Here is a 26517-nt window from a genome sequence, read left to right on the forward strand (position 1 = left end):
AATAAGAGGGAACCGGAATTACCAATTTATCTAAGTTTCATTATGAGGGCTTAATGCCAAACTCGAACAAAGGCTTTTGAGATGACGCAGAATACTTCTTTACCCTCATCTAGAGCGAGGCAGAATGAATGATTAATAGATACAAGCTGATTAACAGTGGAGTCCTTAGGAACAAAACCTGACTAAAATGGTGTAAGGAAGTCGCTAGTTTTTTATGTAGTATGTATTCATTGTGCTGTTTGTGAAGTTTTGTGCTGTTCTTCAGTGTTTCTTGTTTGTGATTTTATGTTCTATGTCTTTGGCGTTTATCCAGTGCCATTAAACCGGGTTTATGTTTAAACCTTTTGCTACTGAGCATGTTTCTGTAGCTTTTCGCATAAATATTGACGTAAGAAATTGAACATGTATTTATGCAAAATTCTTTCTAGAACCTTACTTATAGCATTCAACAGGGATATTAGTCGGTAATTACTGACGTCTTTTGGATCTGACTACTTAAAAATCGCGCATACATGAGCCAGTTTCCACTGACTAGGTACCTTACCAGAACGAAGACCTTACTGCTGTTCCAAGTAGGTTAGTCTGTATATGAATACACTGATATTCATCAACGCCAAAGCCATCTCCAAGCTACCTGTTTGCATATCCAAATTATGATAATGGCGTCCTTAAAGGTTGCATGTGTTCGACAAAACTAAACGTAGTTGTTGCAAGTTGTTGTTATGTAATTTTCATGCAATTGATCTTATGTTGCAAAAAAACGAGAATGAAATTCGACTTTAATGGATGAGAATGTATGAAAACATGAGAACGGTTTATAGAAAATGTTTATTGACTGTACTGTAAAATTCAACGCTGTTTAAGACCCCTAGCACCGGCTTTGATGACGGTTTCCATTTTTTTTAATAATTACAAAGACAAATTAAAATATCCCAAAGGACTAGAAAACAAATTATATCTTTGTTAACCAATTCATTTACCTCAAGTTGTATACTTTAATGGATGGAAAAACACCCTCGGAAAATACCATGCACCAGTCCGTTAATGTACCATTCGTATCCACATACAATAACATGATAATAAATACAGACATATGGTTTAAATATCATACTGTTTATTTATCAATATATTTTACTACACGGGAATATGGTCAATAGTATATCTGTTGTAACGGGTGTGTTCTATCTAGTTGTGTATCCGGCGTTTTTTATCTAGCTGTGTATCCGCCGTCAATACTATGAGCTGATCCCGTTATACTTGCGGCCTCTTCGCTGCACAAGAACCCTACCAGAGCAGCGACCTATAATAATAATAATAATAATAATAATAATAATAATAATAATAATAATAATAATAATTATAATAATAATAAAAATAATAATAATAATACTTTACTACTACTACTACTACTACTACTACTACTACTACTACTACTACTACTACTACTACTACTACTAATCATAATAATAATAATTTGGAATGATCGTAGATGGACGATTACGATCGTACAATGCCTACTTTTATATACGTTCTCCGACAGAAGGCTGTCATGTTTTGTGCCGGACTTTGTAACTTGTAATTTCGTAATTTTTTTATAATTAGCTTGTAATTAATATATTAAAACTGTACAATAAGAAGGCGCTGACCTGCTCAACAGACACTGGCTTCTTGGTAGGATTGCTTCCAGCAAACCATTGGTCCTAGAAGATAATTAGTAATAAACAAAAGCAATACACACATGCCATTTTAAAATAAATATCATTTGACGAAACTCTGTTATGTAGAGACGTCGTATTGCACAAATCATGAACAGGATAAACGGTGTATCTTTCAGTCTTATTTAATTCATTTCGTAGTCTTGTAGACTGTGAAAATTCTCATTATTATGAATAAACATGGACTATTCGTTTAGGCGTAGTAATACATCAACACAGTTTGCTCTGTTTTTTGGTCCTCGAAATTAACGTAATACTACCAACAGTGTAAAGTATATAGGCGTTATTTGTTGATTTCAGTGTAAGAGAGTATTTTATTTCCCGTAGAAAGGATTGGTCTATGTTCACGAGTGAAAAGAAACGACCGTTCATCGAAATCATCAAATGTTCTATTTCTTGTATCTTTTTCATTTATGCCCAAATTAATATATAACTCACAACCGGAGCATCTGGAGAAATTATTTAAATCATTTTATAACCACAAGTTAAAATAGTTCTCCAGCAATCTAATGGTTTTATCATTGCGTGCTGTTTCATTTAAGACATTGTTTTTATCAGTATTGAAGAGTTAGTCTTTACTTATTATTTTGACAATCTCGAAACAATATAGTTAAACTGCGCATGGATACAAGTGGTAGCCATGTGACAATATCTATATTTATTAGTGGGGTTGCTAAAAGGTCAACTGAACAAAACATTTCTCGATTAAATCATTTTCAGGATTTATCACTTTCAGAACAATATCATGGTGCAGTTGAAACTCGTTTGCCTGCTGGGATCACACAATGCGGATACATATTACAAGATTACAATATAATTATATACGTTTCGTTGTAAACATTTGACGTGTTTCAGATAATGGATGAGTTATTTTTGTGTATTTATTGTTTCTTGTGTGTCTGTTGCCGGTATTTCAAAGTCCGACAGTTAGAAAATATAATACATGTGTAATTTTTCACCGAATTCATATTGAAGCTTTTCTTTTTGCGTTTCTAATAATACTGTACAATGCCCAAACGAGAGAAAGTTTTCGTGCAATTTGCTTTTTTATAACTTTTGAAATATAGGATTGCTATTTCCCTTATAAACGGTAAGTATTGTTTAGTTCCTTTTTATAATTAATACAAAAATAGATCTGTTTGAATATCAAATTACATTTTTGAACATTTATTTCCCGTTTGATTTGCTGTTATGACAATTGAATTAACAGTAATTCATAAATTTGTTATCTTATTTCATGATAAAATGCGATATTTCACAAAGCATGAACGAAATAGTATTACATAGTCCGACTTCTTTCAAAGTAAACAATAAGCCAATCTGTTTTGAGAAACAGATACAGACATTTTAGTGATGTTAATGATAATAGTTCGACAATCTTACCCTTGCTATCTCATAAGAGATTTGCTTTTCAGAGGCCATCTTCCCGATCTGAATTTTCAGCACTGTGAACAAAATGCTGATAATTATTTATTTTACAAACAATGCACATTTTCCTTTGGGCTTATTAGTACTGCGTTTTAATCCTGGATGTTATATTCGAATCATGTGGATTTTTGCAAAATCAGATTTGAATTAAACTCCATGATACATTACTGGTTTTAATTAAGGAATGAATTACGGGATTGATGTCATTATCGGGGTATGAACGCAATTGGGCTGGTCAAAGTGTGTGGAGTCCGAAGGACTCCACGCGTACTTTGACCAGCCCAATTGCGTTCATATCCCCGATAATGACATCAACCCCGCAATTCAGTACTAATATTTACACCAATAGTTAATTATTTTTATTCAAGAATAGTTTAAAAAATACTCATTTAGGAAAACCTTTAAGTAATCTTTTTTTATCCATTTTGTAAATAGAACGACCCGACTGTAACCGGAAACATTTTTTCAAATGACGTCACAATAACGCGGAAATATGTCAATCACTTAAGATCACTTTTAAACGTAAAATTGAAACACTTATGACAACAATACATTTAAAATAGAATAAATTAACACTTTCTGAAATGTTGATTTATATTTTACGGGACCTGCTTACAGACAATACCAAGATCAATAGTTTTCAGGTATATTGTTATGCGATGAATTGCGATCCGAACATATCCGAAGATGTTGCGTTCATCGATTGATAAACGCAATTGCTGAAAGGCAGTTCATTTAAGGAATGGAAGTTGAGGTGTAAATATTCATGAATAAGATAGACAATACCTTAACAAACTTCGCTTGGTTTATAAATGACCACTATTGCTAGAGCTAAGGTAATGTAATCGAAAATAAAATAATACGTGGCTACAAATACGTCAAATTCGCAATAACCTTAACGATTATGCGTAATGTACATGATTTGCAAGAAGCAAAGTCTTCACATGGAAGCATATTACTGATGCTATAAACATGCTTTTAAAACAAAGAATAGCTGAAACAATTACGTACGATCTGTCTCGACGAATCCAGGACAGATGGCGTTACACGTTACCCCGTATTCCGCTCCTTCTAGCGCTGCGCCCTGTGTTTTTTTATTGATATAAGCTATTAATATATTCTTTTATGAAGCATACAGTAGGCGACTACTAATATCATGTCTGGAGTTTTCTGAATAATAGTCTGTCAATAAAAGAAATTTGCAAATAAACATAAGAATATTCGGTGTGTTCAGAAACGGGTAAGCTCGTGGAGCTAAAATTAGTCGAGCATATCAAATAAATAGCTAATTAAGAGTGAAGCAAATTTATTACACAGAATACTAGAGAGGAATTTAGCAGATGAACTGATGAGGCACAAGTTTGTGTTACAAATGCGACCTAAACTAAGTATGTTTTATGTAGTACAATAGCTAGCGTGTATGTACGTACCTTGGCTAGGACAATGAGGCCCGACTTGGCACAGCCGTAGGGTACTTTACCAGGGGTACTAATGAGGCCCATCTGGGAGGACGTGTTCACAATACGACCCCAACCTGCAAAGCAATAACAGGTTGGCAAATAAATTAGTGATTTCCTAATGAATTTCCCCTGACCGTGCCAAGGCGGTAAATCGGAAATTCACAATTGACAATATAATGATGGGATGTTTTATGTTAATTATCTCCCTCCAGCATGGATTTGGGGCATCTGATTTATTTGGAATTAAATATAAAATAAAGTGCATTTTGAGGTTTTTTTTGGATATTCTATTTTGGAAAACATACTAATTTCATGCCACCAAAACAAAAAATCTCAAAAGAAAAACTTAAATAAGTAAAGGCGGAACATATATTCATCATTATTCATTGAAATATGCATACAGCGCACATGTGACCACGCTGACCAGTCGAAATTCGGCCAGTAAAAGCTGAACTGTAATCTAGGATAATAAACTTGAAAAACAAAACGTGCAAAATGTCATTTATCACAGCAAGCTGATCTAGACTATTTCGTTGTTGATACGTCAACACTTTCTAGCAAAAATAACATTAATGTTCAAGCCTTCGGTGGTCAGTATATGCAGTCACCGCTAGTCAAAGTAACATTCTGTTTAGTGCTCAGACACCACCTTGGGCTGTCAGTGTCACCAAAGACATCATATAAATAAAGTCTAGTGTTTCTCGCCTTAAAACGGTCAAAACATTATTTCTTCTACGAGCATAAAATTGAATGACTTGGTCAGCAAGTGAACTTAATAGACAAACTAGTAGCTAATTTAGAAATTACCATCATCAGTTCTGCCAAGTTTGAAAAAGGCATGGTTTTTGTAAATCATTACATGACACTCTATAATCTTTAGAAAGGCCAAAGAACACCAAAACAACCAGTGACTGGATGCTGAGTTTTGTAGCCTGATCTTCTACGACATCCCGAAAATGACACCGCAACAACAAAAGAAGCGGAGGGCAAGGTCACCCATAGACCGAAACCTGTCCCAGCCACTTATGGAAAGGGTGCGAAACAGTTAAAGACGTACTAATCCAAAACGTCCTTGGTCTTTGACATGTGACAAACATATGCAAGACAAAAACACCCAAGAAATATTTGCATAAGTGGACAAATTCTCCATATACGAATTACTATGATATGTGTTTGCTATATATATTTCATAGATACCTTTTTTCTTCATGAGCGGTAATGCCCATTTTGTGAGCATGAAGGCGGATGTAAGGTGCACGGCTATCATGCGATGCCACAACTCCATGGAACAGTCCTCTAGTAGACAGACCTCGTTAAAACCTTATATAAACGAAAGTTTTCAAATGAGTGTATGTCAAAGAACTGAAAATACGATTGAAACTACTGGAACAAGCCAGGTAACTCGTTTGATACGTTTTTCAAATCTTAAAATAGATATTGCTCAAATATATTAAAATCCCCGATACAACAATGTTATGTACGTTTAACGAATAATAAAAATAAATTATGCAAACATGAACGACACAGCAAACATATTCATGCTAAAATGTATGAAAATAATAGTACGATTTTGCTACTTAAAGGGACCGTCTCACGTATGATAAAATAGTGAAGAAAAAAAGAAGAAAATTGTCGAAAACTGACATTAACTTGGCATCGATGTGTACAATGCATTGAAACTTACTAACTGAAGTACCACATAGTTTACATAGTTTACAATTCATTTAAGTTTAGCAGTTATTTCGCATTTTCCATTAAAACAGATTACTGGGTATGTCTACCAGGTAGAATTTATTCTTTATGCGTGATTGGCTAGTCGGTGTTATCACATGATATTACCGAGGTTGGTGTATAGCTTAATTATGTCACCCGATTAGAACAAGCCTTTTTAGCACAGTGAGTAAGACGCTGGACCACAATTTTGGCGACGCGGGTTCGAACCCGGTCTCCGAAACAATTTATTTTTACATTTTGGTACTTTTTTACAATTATAATATCAAAGCGTAACACATTCTATTAGATAATTGTCCCGAGATTCGTTGCAAAAAAACCCTTTTTTTTTTGGTGCCAAACTGTGACACAATCCCTTTAAGCTATAAGGTTTCACCCATTAGTCGTTTTTGAAACTACGAGTATTTAAATATACAATATCTGTCATACTTAATTTATGTTTAGTTCTTAGATATTAATCTATGAGCATACACGAGCCATCTACAAAACTATTTTGTTTAAAATATTTAAATTTGCCCTCTAAAAGCACTCAATTTCCGCAATATATATGCAATGTTGCCAGATCAAAACTAGAGGCAGAAAAGATGTTTGTCAATGTACATAGCAACAGTTTTGATTTAAGCAATGAATGGCTAGTCCCTGTATTGTGTATATATGCTTGTATTGTTTTTTTTTACCTGCATTGTTAATGAGGATATCGATGCCCTTCGGGTAGAGCTTGAGAACTTCCATGCACATGGCGTCTATTTCATCTTCTTTCAAGAAATCGGCACCCGCAAACGAGATCTTGCAATCGTTATGTTGGCTAATAAAGGTAATGTTTATATATATTTCGGTTGTACATATATATTGTAGAGGGAAAAATAGTTCAATTTGAATATCAAAAGCTTGTTGTGATTATTTGTGATACAGAAAAATACTATCGACTAATTAGTTTTCCTGATCTGCAGTCCAGACGGCAACCTTAATATGAAACTGCAACCTATCTCTTCAAAAATCGGAGCTGCAACCTATCATTTTATTTTCGTTCTCATATCTTTTAAACTCATTTAAATATTCGTTCCCAAATGCATGTGCCTGTTATGTTTAAACAAAACTTAAGTGTTTTATGCGATTTCCCAAATTATAACCTCATTTTCCGCTAAATCCGAGCCAAAATGATAAATGGAACTGTAACCTACCAGTCGGATTTCGTACATTTTGGAAACATTGCAGAAGTGTTTTCGATAACGGTTAACGTTTCGAGGAAAACATGGATATGTTTATACACACTAGGTAGGTGGGCATATGATAGGCTATGTTAAAAGGTAAAGAAACTTTTATAATTATATGTATTACTTGGATTTTCGGCACGAGTCGAGCGTTTTGGTGACGCCATCTTGCACTGAAACCTACCATTTGGTCACGTGGATTCCCTGCCGTGTTTATTTACTAACAGTTTTACAAAAAGAATGTTTCGAATAAAAAAAATATGAAAATATAAATACTTGGATAAAGAATAATGCCCAAAATATTACCAAATATCATTTCTGATCCTGGTTTTTAAATGTCCACATACTTCAAATTTCATAACTATTCCCACTAAAGGTTGAAATGTAGTCCTCACAATAATTTACTTTATTATCAAACGTATATACATAGAACAAATAGAAAATTCTAGAAATATTATGGGAAAATGGATGATATTAATCAATGTAGTTCACTTTACAATAAAACTAAATAATTGAGCAATGAAACGTTGAATATCAAGCTTTAATATTGATTTGACAATAAAAAAAACACACCTAAAACAAATATCATTAAATCGACTATTTGTAGTATTGTAAGAAAAGCCTTTTCCAAAAAATGTAAGAATGAAATAGACATTCTTAGTTCCGCAAGAGCATCATCGATGATGTTTTGGGGTGCAAATCCATGAACTATGATGTCACATCCAGCCGAAGCAAGACGATGGGCGATTCCGAGGCCGATTCCGCTCGTAGATCCTGTTACCAAGGCGACGCGTTTTGTTTTTTCAGCCATCTTTAGAAATAAGTTACGGCATATATTTTTACATTCAACACTGGACAAACTGATATAACTTAGTTTAAAAAAGGCAAATACGAAGTGAGCCACTATCCAAAAGAAGTTTGTTATTATTTGACCAGTTTTGTTTAAATAAATACGTAAATGATTCTAAAGCAAAGAGTATTCTTACCTTTAAACGATAAATTTGTACTCCCCTTTACACTCAGTGTAAGTTACTGTCGTTTTGTTATCACAAACATTGATAAACATTTAAATCAAGTTTAAATAAAATATGTATAATCACAGTCACATATAGAAGTCGCTGATTGCATTGGTGTAATTCAATTTTATCTTTCACTAGGTGTTCATATATAAGTCATAAAGTAAGTAAGTATATTTTATTTCATTGGCATGTGTTATACACATCGGTACATGAAAGACAAAAGGAGAACACCCGGCCCCGTCGGTCTATATGTCACCATTATATTAAGTAAGACATAAGTGTACAATAGTGATCACTATCGTTATACGCAATACAGTTGATACGTCAATATGGCATTGTCATACTTTAAGCATATTAGCTACAACATGTGTATTGATGGGGAATAAACGTACCATTTTTTTCTATGTAAATGCTATTCTAAGATATATTGTCGAAGTAACTCATGGCATGGCAATAGTGAGGAATAGAAAAAAAATCAAATATAAAACAGAAATATGCGAGGGGCACAGTATCAACTGTAACTGAATCTGGTTCTTCGTTAATATTTGAGGTTATGACTTTATATCTCGCGTTGTTACAAATTCTCTATTATGCATACACCATATAAAATGTCAAAATTTACGGTTTTTTGGTTATTATTTTAAATTTATGACCACGAAAACTGCAACATTTTTGTAACGTTAGTTTTTACAGGTAGTTAAGCTAAATAATATTTCTTTATAGGAATATACTAATGCTATTGTCTACAATGGATGTTTTGGTTTGATGTGTATTTTTTAATATTTAGGGTATTTTGTAAAATGTTCCAGTTAAAATCAAACACATTTTGTAGGCTTTAAAACCCGTATTATTCAAACAATCCTTCGCACTCCTAAGCAAGATATTCATTCTTTGCGCTCCTAATTTTAATACTCATGTATAGAATATATGTTTTAATAACCAAACACAATGAAATCCTTAAGCACCGCTTTTCATTTTTTAAAAGCATTGGTTATTAAGCAAAGATTGCTTAAGATACTGAATGTACGCCGTGTCAATCGATGTTTCAGAACTGGTGATCAAGCTTATTTGATACTCACAAGCTTAGCACAGTGAAGTAACATTGCTAATAAATTTATACTTTACTTGTAGAGATATGTACTGATTTTGAATATTTAGAGTTAAAATTTCATTTCCAGGTCACCAGATCTTTGTTATGTTTTGATATGTTGTTATTCTTGTCGGAAAATAGCTCTTTGAGCTAATGTTTCTTGTTATCACATACCCGACTTTAAATAAAGATTCTTGTATCCGGAGATGAAACCAAAAACGTCAGAATACAGGCTGAACGTAAACTTCTTATTACAGATCATTTCGAAATTTTCTTATATAATTGGTGAAAATAAGATAGTCAAAAAGGAAGAATATATACTAATATTAGCACATCAGCTTTAACAAAGAGTAAAATGTTATTTTATATAAGTTCTTAATACATTCTGAAATAATAAGGATTCTTACTTTTTATGCGAACAATTTCGAAATTCCCTTTTCACGTTATGAAAGTTAATGTCGTTTTGTTTTGAAAGTTAATGTCGTTTTGTTTTGATATCACATAATCTGAATCAAGTGTTAATAAATTTATGTATACACACATTCCCATCACAGTTTTAGAGTTTATATCACACCGACCCAACTCCGACAAGACATGGAGTGATGAGTTAAGTGAGAGTGTAGTGGCATCCAGTGGTTCTATGAAACTACATAAAGTTACGATTAAATGTCTCCGGCTACTATTCCATTGATTGGTATATTTAAAGTGTTTCGTGTGAGTAAAATACATGTGTAGTTGATATGTGTGTTACCCTTCGATTTACAGTCAGTTGATTTATCACTTGACCACGATTCCGCCACATGACCAAGTATTACGCATACCCGCCGGATTCAGCGCCACATAGTTGAATTATTAACAATCACTCTCAGCGCAGCATAAATCCAGTATTAACCTATCACTAACTTCGTTGTAACTAACATTTTCATTACATGATCGAATTATTTTCCGATATTTTTTTTTCAAAACAGGTAAGGTTCTAAAAGTATTATTTATTTACTTTGGTGGCTAAAAGATTCGCTCTATGTTCTATCAATGGCATATATTTTATCATAAAACATGGCACCAGTCCACTTTGTTAAAATTCACTCTGAACGATTGCGTGGCTGTTAACAATCGGTACAAGCTGTTACTGAACGTAACGCTATTATTTTACTGAAGTTATCGTTTTATTTTTGACGAAGCTGAGCTGGTGTGTACATTATCTTTCGACCGTTTAACCAGGTAGCTGGGGGTATACTGCACATGGTATCTAGATAACGACAGAAATATTTTGACCTGATTTTGTCTGAGCATTCGCAAATTAACTATTCTTTTAACCTCTATACACATTGCGCCGTCCTATTATCGATGTCTAGGAATAAAAAAAGTTTATTTTAATTTGATAAATTTATGTTATTAGTACATGTCCTATGTTTGATCAAAGTTTAGGCGTTGTGGTGATAGGTCATGCGCTTATTTTATATTTATTCATCCATGGAAGCGTTTTGACTGGACACCGGAATATTCACATCACACCTTTTTAATTAGTTTCATTTATATGTATGTTCGAAGTAGGATGAAAAAACTAGGGTGCCATGGAGTCATTAAAAACAACACAGCAAATTGTTCCACGAAACATTTTAATTAAACTGGGATTTCTAAACTATTATGACGAAAGCAATCCGTTTATCCGTTTAACTGATATTAAACATACTACTAAGGACCTTCAACAGTGCAATCGTTGGCGGAAAAGGCCAACAATTAAGATATTTCAAAAGATAACAGTTGTGTAAAGAGGCCAAGGCATGCAGGGTTGTTTCACGGTCAATTATTTATTAGATATGTCTGATATGTTTTGCAGACCAGTCTTTGCTGTGACGCTTAACACTGTTGAACGCCAGGTGCTGAGTAAGTGAGGATGCAGAAGAGGTAATATCTGAATTATCTTTAGTTGCATGTGAAATATCTCTTTGTGGCAGTATTATGTCCATAAAATTTAGCTGTTGAAAGCAACTTTTTGGTTTAAACAGTATTTGTTTTAAATAACATTATAATGATATACATAGTTCAATATATTAGCATATTCAATATTAAATGGTTGATGGAGGTAATAATACATGAAAGATAGACAAATGAAATTTGCACAAAATAATTTGACAGAACTGAGAAGGAAGCTATGGTAGCTTCTACTATGCCTCGCATCTGTCACTCTTTTGAGCTGCCTGTAATCATGGTGTAAATGATGCAATTATTTGTATATTTATGAAATCGTTATAATTTGATGGATAATGCGAAAGGTGAACGTCAAAAAATAAAGTAGTAGGTGGTAAAAAGCGCTCGGGGTATGAAAAAGAGTAATGTAAAGAGCAGGAAGAGGGGGGGGGGGGTTGGCATGGATAGGTCAGGTCAGTTGTAAGGTCAAGGTTGTTCTGATTTATCTTAAGGAAATTAAAAACGTTTAGTCTGACGGATGTAGTGTTAAAGGTGATTTGTTATCGTTGAGTTTGTCTGGTCCTTGGCGTTTTTGGAGCCACACAATATAACTTGAAGTGACATAGACCTTATAGCAGGCAATTTGTCGAATAGGTGATCACTTTGTGCATGATATAAGGGACAGGTGAAAAAGAAATGGTAGGTGTCCTCAATTTCACCACATTGGCAATTTTGGCTATTGGTAATGTTTTTAATGATCAAATGTTCATTAAGATTACTACAGTGCATCCGCAGCCTTGCGTGTGTGACACTCAGTTTGCGTTCACCCTCATAGTAGAATTAAGGAACTGTTTGTTTATTCTTGTTAAGGTTGAACTTGAACGAGGGCAAGGGTGGAGATGAACGAACTGTTTCCGGAAGTGCATTCCACGACGATATTGTTGTTGGTAAAAATGAAATCGGTAACAGTTGAGTTTTACAAGAAATATTACGAAGGTAAACATAATTTCGAAGATTGTAGGAGGTTGTATCACCAACTCGGTACGGAATAAATGAAGTGAGATAGGCTGGCGTAAGGAGATAAACATCTTGTAAGAGTGTGAGTTTATGTTCTTCTCTTCTTCAGAGGTTCAAGTCCTGTTTCAATATTAAGATTAGAAATGGAAACGAGTCGTGTTGCTCCGGAGTTGTTTCGCCCTGCCTCATGCTGAACCTTCTCTAGGTATTCTTCATCAGCTTGCATCAGATTGTCCCAAACAACGCCGGCATATTCTAAAAGTGGCCGAATAAATGTTTTATATTGTACTTCTAGCGATTTGCGATCATGGACGTATTTGAATGATCGCATGAGGTAAATACGTTGCCAAGCCTTGGTTTTTACGGATTGAAATGTTCATGCCATGAGCAGTTATTGGAAAGTGTGACTCCCAGATGTTTATGAAAAGTAATTTCCACTATTTGAACATTATCCATAAAGATGGGTGGATGAGCCTGTCTGTTTGTTTGACTAGAGATAGGAAATGATTCAGTGTCGCCGGGTTGAATGATACAAGCCACCTTTCTGCCCACATATGGATCTTTTTTATGACACCATTTAATTGCAGAGTAGCAGACAAGGGGTCATCGACAATGCTATACATGGTAGTATCATCTGCAAAAGACGTATGGGTGAATTTATTTCACGAACGATATCATTTATGTATACAAGAAAGAGTAAGGGTCCAAGGATTGAACTTTGCGAACTGCGGCAGATATTGAAACCGTATCAGACATAGTACCAAACATGACAACGCACTGTTTTCTATCACTAATAGAAAGTTAATCAGTAAATCATAAGAGGGAACCGGAAATACCACTTTCTCTAAGATTCATTATGAGGGCTTCATGCCATACTCGAACAAAGGCTTTTGAGATGACGCAGAATACTGCTCGTACTTCTTTACCCTCATCTAGAGCGAGGCAGAATGAGTGATTAATAGATACAAGCTGATTAACAGTGGAGTCCTTAGGAACAAAACCTGACTAAAATGGTGTAAGGAAGTCGCTTGTTTTTTATATAGTATGTATGCATTGTGCTGTTTGTGAAGTTTTGTGCTGTTCTTCCGTGTTTCTTGTCTGTGATTTTATGTTCTATGTCTTTGGCGTCTATCCAGTGCCATTAAACCGGGTTTATGTTTAAACCTTTTGCTACTGAGTTTGTTTCTGTTGCTTTTCGCATAAATATTGACGAAAGAAATTGAACATGTATTTATGCAAAATTCTTTCTAGAACCTTACTTATAACATTTACCAGGGATATTGGTCGGTAATTACTGACGTCTTTTGGATCTGACTACTTAAAAATCGCGCATACATGAGCCAGTTTCCACTGACTAGGTACCTTACCAGAACGAAGTCCCTACTGCTGTTCCAAGTAGGTTAGTCTGTATAAGAATACACTGATATTCATCAACGCCAAAGCCATCTCCAAGCTACCTGTTTGCACATTCAAATTATGGTAATTGCGTCCTTAAATGTTGCATGTGTTCGACAAAACTAAACGTAGTTGTTGCAAGTTGTTGTTATGTAATTTTCATGCAATTGATCTTATGTTGCAAAAAAAACGAGAATGAAATTCGACTTTAATGGATGAGAATGTATGAAAACATGAGAACGGTTTATAGAAAATGTTTATTGACAGTACTGTAAAATTCAACGCTGTTTAAGACCCCTAGCACCGTCTTTGATGACGGTTGCCATTTTTTAAATAATTATAAAGACAAATTAAAATATCCCAAAGGACTAGAAAACAAATTATATCTTTGTTAACCAATTCATTTACCTCAAGTTGTATACTTTAATGGATGGAACAACACCCTCGGAAAATACCATGCACCAGTCCGTTAATGTACCATTCGTATTCACATACAATAACATGATAATAAATACAGACATATGGTTTAAATATCATACTGTTTATTTATCAATATATTTTACTACAGGGGAATATGGTCAATATTATATCCGTTGTAACGGGTGTGTTCTATCTAGTTGTGTATCCGGTGTTTTCTATCTAGCTGTGTATCCGCCGTCAATACTATGTGCTGATCCCGTTATACTTGTGGCCTCTTCGCTGAACAAGAACCCGACCAGAGCAGCGACCTACAATAATAATAATAATAATAATAATAATAATAATAATAATAATAATAATAATAATTATAAAGATAATAATGATAATAAAATAATAATAATAATAATAATAATAATAATAATAATAATAATAATATATAATAATAATAATAATAATAATAATAATAATAATAATAATAATAATAATAAAATAGTAATAATAATAATAGCATGCGAAGAGCATACTGAAAAGCAATATGATAGAAATGAAGAAGGTGATGATAATAAAAGCAATATTAGCGATAGCCATGTGTGTAACGTAAAACGAGCGAAGCCCCCTTTTGTTTAATGATTGTAAATACGATCGTACAATGCCTACTTTTATATACGTTCTTTGATTGAAGGCTGTCGTGTTTTGTGCCGGACTTTGTAACTTTTAATTTCGTGAAATATTTTGTATTAGCTTGTAATTAATATATGTAATCTTCACAATAAGAATACGCTTACCTGCTGAACAGACACCGCCTTCTTGGTAGGATTGCTTTCAACAAACCATCGGTCCTACAAGATAATTATTAATAAGCATAAACAAAGCACATATGACATTTTATAACAAATATCATTTGACTCTATTATGCAGAGACGTCGTATTGCACAAATCATGAACATGATAAACAGTGTGACTTTCAGTCTCATTTAATTCATTTCGTAGTCTTGTAGACTGTTTAACATTCTCATTGTAATGTATATATATAGACTATTTTAATCATATTAAGGATATATCACTGTCAGAACAATTTATTGTTTCTTGTATGACTGTTCCAAAGTGAATTTCAAAGACAGAGAGTAAGAAAATATATTAAAGTTTTTGTGTGTGTGGATTTAGCTTCTATATTAAGGCTAAAAAATTAGATTGCTATTACCATTAATAACAGTAGGTATCGTTTAGTTATTAGTTTTTAAATAATATAAACAAAGAACATCTGTTTTTAATATCAAATTAAATTTGGAAAATGTTTGCTGTTTAATTTGCTGTTAATGGAAGGGAAGAAGAAACTCATCAAATGTTTACTTAGTTCATGATGTAACGCAATACTTTACTCATCAGCATGAACGAATCAATATAACATAGTCCGGCTTCTTTAAAGTGAACATTAAGTGAAGCGGACCTCTTGATAACATGTTAAGCATGTTTTAGGATAACGTATTTACATGCAGTATTTTCTCGATACAGCTATAAAAGACGTGAATTTTTATAACATCATCACAAAGTGTTCCTTGTCAAACCCGGATACAGACATATTAATGAAATAAATGATAACAGTTAACAAATCTTACCCTTACTCTCTCATAAGGGATTTGTTTTTCAGACGCCATCTTCTCGATCTGAATTTTCGCCATTGTGGATAAACAATGAACAATTTCTTATTGGCTTTGTTGTTCTGCGATTTAATCCAGGTTGTTATATTCGAATCGTGGGGATGTTTGCACAATCAGATTTGAATTAAACTTCTGCAAACTCCATGAAACATGAATTTTTAAATCACAAATAAGACTATACTATAACAAACTACGTTGAAATGACCCACGTTTGTTCTGAAGTCGATTTAACTTTGTGCAATAAATTATGACGTGACGTCGGCAGAATAAAAAACGGTAGAATTGCCGATTATGTGTACTGATTCATGATGCATAAAAATACACATTTTATTGCTAAGTTAAACGTCGTTGCTTCGGCTTGAAGAGCCAGGGACTTATACAGTATTTGATGATCAGGAGGGCGCACTTACGGGTCGAAGCTTAGAAAGTGCGCTTTGGTTTAATAGTTGCCACTATTGATAGAGCTTGGTAATGGAATCGAAAAAAAATATACTTAGGCTACAAATACGTCAGGTTCTCAATACGAATATGAGTAATCAACATAAATTGCAAAAGCAAGTCTTCACATGAAAGCATATCATTGTTGCTATAAACATGCTTTTAAAACCAAGAATAGCTGAACAATTACGTACGATCTGTCTCGACGAATCCAGGACAGATGGCGTTACACGTTACCCCGTATTCCGCTTCTTCTAGCGCTGCGCCCTATGTTGTTTATTGATAAAGCTATTATTATATTATTTTATGAAGCATACAATATGCGACTGCTATTATTTCAACTAATGTTTGGTGTTTTAACTAATCTGTCAAACAAATGTGCAAATACACATTAGAATAATCGTTGTGTTTAAAACGGGGAAGCTCATGGAACTAAATTATTATATTTATTACAAAGAACACATTACAGAACTAAACAATAAGTACTGATGAGGCATATCTGTGTATTATAAATACGACCCAAACTAAGCATATCTTTATGTAGTAAAATAATTAGCGCATATGTACATACTTTAGCTACGGCAATGAGGCCAGCCTTTACACAGCCGTAGGGGACGTTACCGGGGGCACTAACAATACCCATCTCGGAGGACGTGTTCACAATACGACCCCATCCTGCAAAGCAATACCAGGTTGGCAAATAAAATAGCTAAATAAAATATATCGTATACTTTAAAATTTAAACCCAAATGATTGCGTTATAAATTACCCCTGACCGTGCCAATGCGGTAAACCGGAAATTAACAAATGACAATATATATATTTTGTGTTGTGTAAGTTATATCATCTCAGCATGGATTTGAGGCTCTGTAATCTCTTTAAAATAAAATGTAAAATCAAATGGATTTTGGATTAATATTTTGGATATCTATTTTTGAAAACAACTAACTTCATGCCAGCGAAACAAAACTCTCAAAAGGGAAACTCAAATACGAAGAAATAGCGAAGGACAATTCACCATTTTTGTACACAGTGCGCGCTGAACAGTCAAAAACCGGTCTGAATATTTCGGCCAGTAAGACCCCACAGACAAAGTCTCGGAGAAAAACGTGAAAAAGGTCATTTTCAACAGCGACCTGTTCTAGAATATTTCATTTTTGATACACCATCATTTCCTAGCATGAATTTTTGAGCTTTCAGTGGTCAGTATATGCAGTCACCGTCCTTTTCCGATCAGTTCAACCCGGCTAGTCAAAGTAACATCCTGTCTAGTGCTCATACAACACCTAGGCTGTTAGTATCATCGAAGACATCAAAAAACTAAAGTCAATGTTTCTCGCCTTGGAACTGTCGGAAAATAATTTCTTAATCGAGCATAAAATTAAATGACTTGGACAGCAAGTGGACTTGCAATTGACAAACGAGTAGCTGATGTAGAAACTACCACTGTCACTTCTGCCAAGGTTGAAACTAAGCATGTACAAGTTTCTTGAAAATCATTACATGACACTTAAGAAAAGGCCCAAGAACACAAAAACAGCATGATATTGGATGCTGAGTTTTGTAGCCTGATCTTCTACGGCATCCCGAAAAAGACTGTTAAAAAACACCAGCAGCCGAGGGCAGAGTCACCCAGGGACCGGGACCAGTTCTTGCCACCTTTGAAAATGAAGAGTCGCGAAAAAGGGAAACAGTTAAATGCGTAATCCAAAACGTCCGTGGTCTCGACGCCACCAGCATGTTATTTTACAAGGCACACAGGTTGGCCAATATCGAAAGGTCTGGGAAACACCGCCCTATTATAACATATAAATGTTCACTATTTTAATGATCGTGAACTTGTCCGCCATACGGCTGTTTCTGAACAAATGAGGCATCTGTGTCAGGATCTAACAACAAAAGGAATAACACGACGCGCGAAAGAAACTCTATCCAGATCTTCAAGCTAAAAAACAGGAAGGATATGAAGTGAGATTTACTGGTTATAAACATTACGTCAAAAATAAAGAGACCACACACTAAGCTCACACAAATCTAAATAAAGGGATCAGGAAGACCCTCTAGACAGACATTAGTTCCTAGAATATGAACGGACCGTGAAGAACAATAGCGGATCCAGACTGTGTGGATCTAATTGAAACACACAATATTTGCTTTTTCATTGAAACGATTCAAGTTAGATATACATGGTAACTGTGATGATAATTTTGGTAATAAGTCACCGATTTCCAAAACGCGTCGTTGTTCTAATGGAATATCCATTAACTTAAAATCTGAATTAAGTGATAAAATTAGTTTTATAAAGAAATTGTAAAGAAAAATAATTGTAGATCTCGTTTTCATTTTAATGATAATATTTATATATGATGTACATATATTCCACTACATGACTTTAAATGTTTAAGTAAAGCTATTGATATTTTTGAGGAATTAGAAATAGGCGTAGAAAATAATAGGGAAAAAAATCATAACTGTAGTCCTATATAGTCGAATTTCAGTTGGAAATAAAGACCATATGTTAGATATCTTTGACAAGCGACAAATACAATAATGCAAATCAACTAACATTTTAAGAGGCAATGATAGATTGCATCATATACGGATAGTGGCGAATTTATATGTTTAAATACAAACGGGTCAAATGTCGTAGATTACTAAATAGTAAACAGTCTTGTTTTGTAAAAGTTAGGCTTTTGGAAGTAATGGAGCCTTGCGTTTCATAAAAACATACGAAAAAGAAAATTTGGTTAAATGGAATGCTTTGAGACACGCAAAACATTTAACAACTCCAGAAATAAGTTTTTACATAACTTGAACGATGAAAATAAACTAATACTTCTTGATCAAAACAGAAAATATTATAACATTAAACGCATTTAAGGAAAAATCCAATTTATGCGCAATGAGGGCGACTGTATTAGTTAACTTTCAAGGAAGATTCAAAGTTTTTTTGACAAATATAAACGGATACATTAAATACAGAAATTGACTCATAGATAGGCATTAAAATGGGAGACCCTGCTAGCAGCATATCGTGTCTTTTTTTCTAAAACGACATTCCAGATAACAAAAACGACAGCTTAAATTGTATTACAGACGTTGACGAACTGAAAATAGTCTTTCTTTTTATTCACTAAGTCGTGGTAGTTTCTGCAATTGACACAGACACTTTACAATTAATGTTGAATAATTACGAATATTGCCGAAAAATACTGTAATACTCGCGTCTGATTGCTTTACAGGATAAGGCGTTTACAAATATAACTAAAGGGTCGGCACAGTATATTTATTCAAATGTTTCAGTGTATATCTTCTAAAATGATGGAAACTGGTGCCGCAACTCGGCAAAGATTAGCATAACATGCATATTTCTCACTCCATTATCTTTTTGCCGTTTACAAAAATTTAGATTTTGCCATCGGAAATATTATTGAATTGTTTAACTCGCTTATGTTCAACTTACCATTCATCCTGGTGTAGATATATGAGATCTCCATTGAAGACCTGATGTTGAAATCATACACACGAAATTTTGTCTGAAATATAAGGTGTGCGACGTCATCCTTGTTGTGAAGCTCTTTCTGATGATCTTTGTCGAGTACCCGTATCAAAATACAAAAAATCTATATGATCAAGTATTAGATCAAATTGATCACATAAAACGAAATCACTATGATATATAAAACGTATACTATGCTTAAATATGCCACTGGTAACTGGACATCTGAAATAAAACACACTCTTACATGATTCCCATTTTGAACGTGGTCGATACACAAATATACCAAGATCTAAATAACTATGTTACAACTGTAGTCAAAGTATGATTAAAATCATTTTGTGTTACGCCAATAACATTCAGACTTTAGAGCCAAATATTTAAAACCACATGATTACACATTGAAACAATGGAACACATGTCAATTTACTATCTGAAAAATCAACAAAATCTCTGAATACTCTGTCAAAGTTTATTATGCAATCATCTTAAGAAACTAATTAATATTTTTCCTTTATCAATAATACTATAAGTGTGCTATTCTGTGAAACAAAACATTACAATTTTGCCTTTGTATCAGTTTTATTTGCACAAGCATGTTTATATGTTATATCGAATTAACTGAGTTCAGTGTAAAAAATATTGCTTTGTAACTAACGCGGCCTTAATCGTTATGTCTTTACACATGAATAGGCCATATCTCCATTGTTTTATTTAAATGTTTTCATTAATTGGGTGCGCGCCAAATGTCATGGATTTCATAAATTCCAGACTAATTTCCTTTCAAATGACGTATCTTTTGATCTGACATGTGTCATAAAGTTGCAATATTGTCAATGCCTGCGACGGCAAAATGCCACCACAAAAATCTCCAAACAAATATTTGCAAAGGTGGACAAATTCCCCTTAGACGATATACTATGATATGTATTTGATATATATATTGCATGCATACCTTTTTTCTTCATGAACGGTATTGCCCATTTTGTGAGCATGAAGGCGGATGTTAGGTGCACGGCCACCATACGGTGCCAGAGATCCATGGAACAGTCCTCTAGCTAACAGACCTCGTTAAAACCTTAATTTAACGACATTATTCAAATGAGTGTATGTCAAACAACTGAAAATACGATTGAAACTACTAGAACAAGCCATGTAACTAGTTGGACACGTTTTTATGCCCCCGAAGGAGGGCATATTAAAATCGCACCGTCCGTCCGTCTGTCCGTCCGTCCGTCCGTCCTTCCGTCCGTCCGTGTGTCCGGCTCAATAACTCGTGTCCGGACTGTAACTTTCCCTTGTATGGACAGATTTTAAAATAACTTGCCACATGTGTTCGGCATACCAAGACGACGTGTCGCGTGCAAGGACCGTGTCCCTACCTCTAAGGTGAAGGTCACACTTAGGTGTTTATTCACAATGGAATGCTGCATATAATGACATAAAGTATAGGTTGTCGTGTCCGGACTGTAACTTTCCCTTGTATGGACAGATTTTAAAATAACTTGCCACATTTGTTAGGCTTACCAAATCGACGTGTCGCGTGCAAGAACCGTGTCCATACCTCTAAGGTCAAGGTTACACTTAAGTGTTTATTCACAATGGAATGCTGCATATAAGAACAAAGAGTATAGGTTGTCGTGTCCGGGCTGTAACTTTGTATGGACAGATTTTTAAATAACTTGCCACATGTGTTCGGCATACCAAGACGACGTGTCGCATGGAAGACCCGTGTCCCTATTTATTAGGTCAAGGTCACACTTCGTGTTTATTCACAATGGATTGCTGCATATAACGACATCGAGTATAGGTTGTCGTGTCTGGGCTGTAACTTTCCCTTGTATAGACAGATAATAAAATAACTTGCCACATGTGTTCAACATACCAGGACGACGTGTCGCTTGCAAGACCAGTGTCCCTACCTCTTAGGTCAAGGTCACACTTAGTGTTTATTCACAATGGAATGCTGCATATAAGGACATAGAGTATAGGTTGTCGTCTCCGGGCTGTAACTTTCCCTTGTATGGACATAATTTAAAATAACTTGCCACATGTGTTCGACATACCAAGACGACGTGTCGCGTGCAAGAACCGTGTCCTACCTCTAAGGTCAAGGTCACACTTAGGTGTTTATTCACAATGGAGTGCTGCATATAAGGATACAGAGTATTGGTTGTTATGTCCGGGCTGTAACGTTTTCTTGTATGGACAGATTTGAAAATAACTTGCCACATGTGTTCAACATACCAAGACGACGTTTCACGTGCAAGACCCATGTCCCTATATCTAAGGTGAAAGATACACTTAGTGTTCATTCACAATGGAATGCTGAATATAAGGACATAATAATGTAGGTTGTCAAGTATGTGTGGTATTTTTTATGTTCAGAGGCAATTTAAAATAACTTGCCATATGTATTTGTTTGATCTTTAACTTTTCATGTACTGACCTTTTTCATAGATCAATATCACATTCGGGGGCATTCGTCACATACTGTGACATCTCTTGTTCATATCTTAAAATAGGTATTGATCAAATATATCAAAATGTCTGATATTCAGTCTAGGAAATACGACAAAATCAATGGTATGTACGTTCAACTGTCGTGGCATCCGATTAATTAGATCACGAAAAAGACAAAAAAAATGCAAACATGAACGACACAGCAAACATACTCATGCTGCTAAAACGTTTGATAAATGTAGTACGATTTTGCTATTTAAGGAATATAGGGATAAGTCTTTGAAACTACGAGCATTTAGATATCCACTTTTTTTGTTTACCCGCATTATTAATAAGGATATCAATGCCCCCAGGGTAGAGCTTAAGAACTTCCATGCACATGACGTCTATTTCATCTTCCTTAAAGAAATTGGCACCCACAAACGAAATCTTGCAATCGCCATGTTGGCTAAAAAAGGAAATAGTCATATTAAGCGTGGTTGTATATATAATGTAGACGGAAAAGACGTTAAATTATGAATAGTTTAAAATCAAAAACATGCTTGTTATGATAATATTTGAAATAGAAAAATATCATAAGATCAATAAGTTTTCCTGATATTTGTCCATTTCTACGCTATGTATTTCTTTATAAACAAAAGCAACAAGTTGTTTGTTTCCGTTGTTAAAAAAAAATAAAAAAATACATTTATATACTAACAGTTTTACAAAAATATATTTACAAATAAATACTGTGAAATTGAATAAAGAATAATGTTGAAAATATTACAACATATCATGCCTTATCTTGAAATTGTTAATGTTCACATACCTCAATCATACAACGATCAGTGAAGTTTGCCCTTATGTATCAATGAAAATATTTCAGAACATTCTACAAAAATCTTCCAGGACTACCTTTCAAATTCTACAAGAATCTATTTTTTTCTGAAAGTTTTATATATAAAAAATCTAGAAAACTATGAAAAATAGATTAATTTAACCAGTCTATTGCACCTTACGATAAGACTAGAGTATTAAGCAATGACACTCATATTAATAAAACACTGATATCCCACCCCCTAAAAAATATTAAAAAAATAAATTAGTAAAAACATCAAAAATGGATAATAATAATAAAACACACACACACACACACACACACACACACACAAACACACAAACACACGCACGCACACAAACAAACACACGCACGCACGCACGCACGCACGCACGCACACACGCACACACGCACACACACACACACACACACACATTCACGCAAAAAAGTACAAAAAAGAACACAACATCCAATCGATAATTCATATTATTGCTAACATGCGTTCTATAAAATAATGGACATATTAAATGGACCTTCTAAGCTCCGTAAGAGCATCATCGATGATGCTTTGGGATGATAATACCTGAACGATGACGTCACATCCAGTCGAAGCAAGACAATGGGCGATTCCGAGCCCAATTTCGCTCGTAAACCCAGTTACCAAGGCGACGCGTCTCGTTCTTTCAGCCATCTTTAAAAGTATGTAACGGGATACTTTAAGTAGTTTAACATTGGACAGATTGAAATTACTAAGGTAAAAAAGGCAAATAACCAGATTAGAAAGAAGATAGTAATAATTTGACCACAACTATTTAAATAAATACTTAAATGATTCTAAAGTAAAGAGTATTCCTACGTGAAAACGATGAAGTTGAACTCCTCATTCTAGTTTATGTCGCTCTGTTATCACAAACATTGATAAACATTGTATATATCTATGTACATATTCACTGTCACACATAGTATTTTTTTTCTTTATCGCATTTTATGTCTTACTAGATGTGCATGCTAAGCATGTGTAAATAAGCTAGCAAGTAATACAATGAATTGGTTATTACCGTGAAATGTGTTATATGCACCAGTAAATGAACAAAGAAATACACAAAGAAAACATCCGGCCCCATGTCACCATTAGACTAAGTTAGTCATAAATGTACTGTTATGATCACAATTTGTATACGCAATACAGCTGGTACGTAATATGACATTGTCATACAATAAGCATATCAGCTCCAAGATATGTATTGAAACGCAAGGGGAAGAAACTTACCAAAATGTTTTCCTATGTTAGAGTTATTCTTACATATAGTTGAATTAACACATGCCATGGCAATATCGAGGAAAAAAATAGAAAATCAAATATGAGAAAACATGCGAGGGGCACAGTATTAATTGAAACTGAATCTCGTCCTTAGATACTATTTGAGGTAATGAATTCATAGTTCGCGATGTTATAAAATTCACGTTATTAAATTAATGCATACAACCGTATAAAATGTCAAAACTCATGTTCTTACCGATTATTTGTCAAGCCCCATCTATGTCCACGGAACGGAACATGCAACACATTTGTAACGAAAGTTTTAGCAGATAGAAAAGATGAACGATAAAACATAATATGGGAATGGAATATTGATATTGTCTACCAACAGAAGTTGTGGGTTGATATGTGCTTTTTTAATATTTAGGACATTTTGTTAAAGGTTCCAGTTAAAATCAAGCATCTTTTGTAAACTTTGAAAAGCGTAGTATTCAAACAATACTTAGCACTTCTAAGCTAGACATTGTCTATTTGCGAGGACAATTGTATTCATGTATCCTTAATAATCGACTTACATTTTCTTTTATAAGCATGGGTAATAACGCAATGATTTTCATAAGAAAATATACATATAAAATACATATGCTCTACTTATAGACTGTTATAACAATAAAAACCTATGAAATGTCAACCTAAACCTACTCCAAGTTGTCAGAAACACGTGTATGGAGTTAAAGTATACGTAATAGTAGTATTCTAAGACAGTTAAAATCTACCCATTCGTAATCATAAACATGTTACTTCATATCGTCTAACTATTGCTTTTATTTGAAAGCATATACACAATTAAGAAATATTGCAAAGAAGGTTATACTTTACTTGTGAGGAAACTACTTGATCTTGAATATAAAAAGCATTAATGCAAGACAACATGGCTTACTTCTGGAAATGGCACAAAACACGTCGGTATACAGGTCGGATGGAAGCTTCTTACTTCTAGAAATGGCACCGAACACGTCGGTATACAGGTCGGATGGAAGCTTTTTACTTCTCGAAATGGCACAAAACACGTCGGTATACAGGTCGGATGGAAGCTTTTTACTTCTCGAAATGGCACAAAACACGTCGGTATACAGGTCGGATGGAAGCTTCTTACTTCTCGAAATGGCACCAAACACGTCGGTATACAGGTCGGATGGAAGCTTCTTACTTCTGGAAATGGCACCGAACACGTCGGTATACAGGTCGGATGGAAGCTTCTTACTTCTGGAAATGGCACCGAACACGTCGGTATACAGGTCGGATGGAAGCTTCTTACTTCTCGAAATGGCACCAAACACGTCGGTATACAGGTCGGATGGAAGCTTCTTACTTCTGGAAATGGCACCAAACACGTCGGTATACAGGTCGGATGGAAGCTTCTTACTTCTGGATATGGCACCAAACACGTCGTTATACAGGTCGGATGGAAGCTTCTTACTTCTGGAAAGGGCACCAAACACGTCGGTATACAGGTCGGATGGAAGCTTCTTACTTCTGGATATGGCACCAAACACGTCGTTATACAGGTCGGATGGAAGCTTCTTACTTCTGGAAATGGCACCAAACACGTCGTTATATAGGTCGGATGGAAGCTTCTTACTTCTGGAAATGGCACCAAACACGTCGTTATACAGGTCGGATGGAAGCTTCTTACTTCTGGAAATGGCACCAAACACGTCGTTATATAGGTCGGATGGAAGCTTCTTACTTCTGGAAATGGCACCAAACACGTCGGTATACAGGTCGGATGGGAGCTTCTTACTTCTGGAAATGGCACCAAACACGTCGGTATACAGGTCGGATGGAAGCTTCTTACTTCTGGAAATGGCACCAAACACGTCGGTCTACAGGTCGGATGGAAGCTTCTTACTTCTCGAAATGGCACCAAACACGTCGTTATATAGGTCGGATGGAAGCTTCTTACTTCTCGAAATGGCAC

The 26517-nt window shown here is 34.6% G+C and overlaps 1 protein-coding gene across 1 annotated transcript; it reads right to left on the bottom strand.

Annotated features, from left to right (window-relative positions):
* Nucleotides 1-1145: 1145 nt before the first annotated feature.
* Nucleotides 1146-10122, bottom strand: LOC128219621 (D-beta-hydroxybutyrate dehydrogenase-like). Its single transcript, XM_052927499.1, has 8 exons — nt 10062-10122; nt 7012-7139; nt 5801-5923; nt 4574-4677; nt 4155-4227; nt 3099-3160; nt 1647-1700; nt 1146-1300 (listed from the first exon to the last, which is right to left on the bottom strand). Exons 2-8 carry the CDS (start codon nt 7070-7072, stop codon nt 1208-1210), a joined length of 570 nt encoding a protein of 189 aa, XP_052783459.1. The 5' UTR covers nt 7073-7139; nt 10062-10122; the 3' UTR covers nt 1146-1207.
* Between the last annotated feature and the right edge of the window lie 16395 nt (nt 10123-26517).

The sequence above is a fragment of the Mya arenaria genome, chromosome 15 (genome assembly GCF_026914265.1).
Source record: "Mya arenaria isolate MELC-2E11 chromosome 15, ASM2691426v1".
Lineage (NCBI taxonomy): Eukaryota > Metazoa > Mollusca > Bivalvia > Myida > Myidae > Mya > Mya arenaria.

Excerpts from the sequence above, each read along its gene's own strand:
- LOC128219621 (XM_052927499.1), bottom strand. The coding sequence starts at position 7,072 with ATGTGCATGGAAGTTCTCAAGCTCTACCCGAAGGGCATCGATATCCTC. Across the intron at positions 4,228-4,573 it reads GCCTCATTGTCCTAGCCAAG|GGCGCAGCGCTAGAAGGAGC; the intron begins GTACGTACATAC and ends AAAAAAACACAG. Across the intron at positions 1,701-3,098 it reads TCTCTTATGAGATAGCAAGG|GACCAATGGTTTGCTGGAAG; the intron begins GTAAGATTGTCG and ends ATTATCTTCTAG.